Source organism: Petaurus breviceps, unplaced genomic scaffold (genome assembly GCF_028583685.1).
Source record: "Petaurus breviceps papuanus isolate PSGF00001 unplaced genomic scaffold, PetGlider_PUasm1.0 90650, whole genome shotgun sequence".
NCBI classification, from domain to species: domain Eukaryota; kingdom Metazoa; phylum Chordata; class Mammalia; order Diprotodontia; family Petauridae; genus Petaurus; species Petaurus breviceps.
Window position 1 is genome coordinate 3,116,292 of NW_027187299.1, and position 4,123 is coordinate 3,120,414.

A 4,123-nucleotide genomic window follows, 5' to 3' on the forward strand; every position below is an offset into this window, starting at 1 on the left:
AGGGACCCAAGAAATACAAGAGGTTGGAAGGATTCAAGGTGTTTTCAGGTAAGTAGGCACCTCAATTACTGGAGTAGCAATTTCCAGGATGTGTGGACCCAAAGCAATTTAGGTATACAGACCCCTTAATTCCAAGGCTTGAGTTCCCAAATTTAAGCACATCCCTGAATTCCAGGAGTAACAACTCCCAGGCTGGGTTGTCTCCAGTAACCTCCCCACCCAGGCCGAACCGTGACCACCCCTGCCCCGGAATGCCCTCGCTCCACCCCTACTTACTGTTGCTGGACTTAAGGTCCCGGTGCAGGATGGGCACGATGGCCTCCTCGTGCAGGTAGAGCATCCCACGGGCGATCTGCACGGCCCAATTGACCAGGATATGCGGGGGGATGCGGCGGGCTGGGCGCGGGCCGGGAGCGGCGCCCGGAGGCTCGGGGGTCCCCGCGGAAGCTGCCGGGGGCGGGGTGGAGGAGGAGGGGGCGGCAGCGTTGGTGGCGGCGGCGGCAGCGGCGGCGGCCAAGGCCCGGTTAAGGGCTCCACCGCGGGCGAACTCTAGGACGAGGCAGAGGTTGGGCTGCTGCAGGCAGACGCCGAGCAGCTGGATGATGTTGGGGTGCCGCAGCATGGAGAAGAGCTTCGCCTCCCGCAACACGCTCTCGGCAGCAGCCGCGGGGTCCTGCTCAGGGTCCCGCCGCGCCGCCTTCACCGCCACCTCTTGGCCGCCCCAGGTGGCCCGGTACACCTGCCCGAAGCCGCCGGCGCCGATCAGCTCCTTCAACTCCAGCCACTCAAACTCGATCTGCATCGGGGAGCCGGGCCGCGGGGCGTCGGGTGGGGAAGGCGTTGGCGGCGGAGGGGGCACGGGCGGCGGCGGAGGAGGCGGGGGCTGGCGGGGCCGCGGGCGGGCGGGTTCGGGCGGCCGCGGCGGGTAGCAGGGAGCCACGTAGTTGGCGGGGAAGATGCCGAGGCGCCGCTGCACCTGGCCGGTCCACCAGCCCTCGTCGCCCGATACAGCAGCGTCCTGCGACAGCACCTCCACCAGCTGGCCCCGCCGCAGGCTCAGCTCGTCCTCGCCGCTCGCCTCGTAGTCGTAGAGGGCGGCCCAGAGCCGGCCGCCCCCGGCCACCCAGGACGAGGACGAGCAGCAGGAGGAGGTGGAGGAAGAGGAGGACGAGCCGCCCGCGCCCGCCGCAGGCGCCTCCCGGGCAGGGCCGGCAGGCCCATCAGCCGCTCCCTCGACACCCGGGAAGGCCATGGTGGGGGTGAGGGGAAAGAGAGGACAAGGACGACGAGGAGGACGACGGCAAGAGGAGAGAGGGGAGCACCAAGCTCAGCCGCCCGGCAGGCGCATCGTACCCCCCACCCCCTCCCTGGTCTCTCTTGATCGGCCTTCCCGCCGCCCGGCAGGGAGAGTTGGCTACCGCAGCCTCCTCCGCCGCCGCTGCTGCTGCTGCTGCTGCGGGGGAGCCCGGCGGCTAACTGAGGGAGACGAGGGAGGCAGGAGGCGTGGAGGGGATGGGTCGGCTGGGGAGCTGCAGGTAGTGGGAGTGGGGGGCTCACAGCGCGCCCGGGGGGCAGCGGGCCCGAGCGGCGTGGGCCCCCAGCTCTTCCTCGGCCGCCCCTGCCGCCGCCGCCGCTTCCACCGCAGCAGCAGCGGCCACCGGCGCGGGCGCTGTCACCACCATGGTCCACTCCGGCCTGTCTCCAAGCTCACTTTCCGGCCTCGGCTGCGACCGCTGCTAGGGCCACCGGGGCCCCTCCGAGCGCCTCCCCTCATTGGAGCGCCCTCGTCACGTGACCGGGGAGCCTGGAAGGGTGGGAGGAGGAAGCTGGGAGCGAGATAAGTTTTCAGGAAAGTTTATAGGACTAGTGGAGAGCTCTGGAGTAGACCAATTGAGGACCCAGGGCTGGGGGAACATGTGTTAATCTACCCAGGGTTCTTAATGTTTTCTGATTTGCTTTTTATTTGAGAGGGAGAGAGAGCTAAAGGCGGCAGGGAAATAAACGCCTCCAGAATTAGAATGCTGTAGGTGAATTGTCTCCGAGCGTATGGGGTTTCAGAGCCAGGGCGGTTCACCTAGCAAGATCACCCAGCCCGGAGCATTTCAGCTCCAAAGTGCATTTCTAGCCTGAGAAGGCTACTAATTACAGGATGGAGTGCATGGCAGAACACTTTTTGTCCAAGAACCGCCCCCTCCAAGACAGTTAATCTCCTGTTTGCCCTTTCTCCCTGTGCTTGAATGTCCTCCTGTGAACCCACTGACTTGGATTTATGTGACAGTAGCAGTGATTGGGTTACTAGAGTTTCTGGTATTTGTCCTCTCCCAACCCTGGACACTTCTGCGCCCAAGGAAAGAGGCTAAACTAGTCATTGTATTCAGATAATGATGTCAAATAATCAACATGGTATGTGCTGTGACCCATAAGGGACCAATATGTGATAAGCTCATCTTGTACATGCATGTGATATACGTATACATTAGTATAGACATAGTACATATTCAATGGCGAGTAAGAGTGATTGACACATCAATATATGGTATACACTGATCAGATGTGATATATACCTGTTGACAGGTGCAAGTGATCAGGATATGGTGCTCATGAAGCCCGTGTGTGTTGTGCATAAGATCTCCATGTGATGTACACTGATGTATATGTGATCAATAAGCATGGGTAGGTACTAAAATGAAGTTTAATGTTCAAGAATTGTTTCACAAACATTCATCTGTTACACAAAGTACACATCTGTTTCAAGAGCACATATTCAGTCCTGTATCTGAGATCTCAAATGGGTTAGGCAACCCACAGGTTTCTATCCCATGTGCAAAAGTAGCACAAGGGGAATAGCTGAATATAGGCCATCCAACCCTGTAGGACTTTTCCCAAGAAGGTGGGAAGACAGTCTCAGGCAACAGGACCTATCCTTTCTCTTCAGAAGGGGTCTAGCACCTGTACATATCTGATGGAGGTTCATCTTGCTTTGACAGGATGATAGAAGACAAAAAAACTTAGACTTTTATGTGAAATCAGAAGAATCCTAGTGAGTTGCAGTTCCAGATAACCAGAGCACATGCAAATTCAAGATTTGCTCTATTGGCTTGGTTCTGAGCTGGTGGGGACCTGCAGACAGCTCTAGGGTACCCACCTTCATGCTATATCACCAGGCTTCCTGTTAGATGTTATCTGGCTCCAAATGCTAGCCCAAGAAGTTTCAGACTTGGCCCTACTGCAACAAATACTACATCAGTCAAACTTTGCAGATGCTGTGGCTTATATAGTCTGCTGGTCAGAACCAGGAAAAGAATGCGGGCACTGGCATCACAATATTTCATTCCCAGGAATGTGCCAATATTTGAATTCTGTAGCTCGGGAATGGTAATGGGCACAGATTACCAGTCCTCAGTAGTAAGCCTACTCAGGCTGTCTCTGGCTATGCACCATGATGCAGTTCCTTTCAGTGAGCATGGGGATGGAAGAGACCTAAGCAGGGTGTGCATATGATGCACACTTACCCAAGGCACCTAAACTTTCAGTACTCTAGGAAGCTTTCTAAGACTGTAAGCGTCAGCAAAGGTGTCAACACTCCTTCACTGATAGATTGTTTCCTCACATCAGAGTTCTCCAAAACAATGAAATCACAGCTGCAATCTCTATCTCTTTGGGGAATATATATCTTATAGGAATTATTCTTATAATAATAATTGTAGTAGTTCACATATAGTGCTTTTATGTTTGTAACACTCCATAACCTGTGTGATACATAGAAGATGCTTAATAAACATTGATTTATATAGGTATTGTCAATATTGTAAATCTCTATTGATGGGCAAAGTGAATCCCTGAGAATTGACATGACTTGTCCAAGGTTTCTCAGCTAGTACCAAAACTTAGACTCAAATACAAGTCTTATGATCTAGAATCTGTCACACTTTCATGCTTACAAAGGTTTACCCCTCTATTTTTTCAAATGACCTCAGTCCATCCCATCTTCAACTGATTCCCCCTTCTGTCATCCCTACTTTATGATTTAATTTCAGTTTCTCCTTATCTGTTGGCTTATTCCCAATTGCCTACTGTCCGTCCTAAAAAGAAAACCCTCATTTGATCCCCACTATTACCCTGT

At 54.6% G+C, this 4,123-nt stretch overlaps 1 protein-coding gene across 3 annotated transcripts in view; it reads right to left on the minus strand.

Moving 5' to 3' along the window:
• MAP3K21 (mitogen-activated protein kinase kinase kinase 21) overlaps positions 1-3,080 on the minus strand; it is a 72,705-nt gene extending 69,625 nt beyond the window's left edge. Inside the window, exon 1 of one of the 3 annotated variants that reach the window (XM_069064860.1) lies at positions 277-3,080. In XM_069064860.1, the coding sequence (XP_068920961.1) occupies positions 277-1,252 (976 nt within the window). In that variant the 5' untranslated portion in view covers positions 1,253-3,080. The remainder of the gene's footprint in view (positions 1-276) is intronic. The other 2 variants (XM_069064862.1, XM_069064861.1) reach the window with 2 other exon arrangements.
• Positions 3,081-4,123: the final 1,043 nt, after the last annotated feature.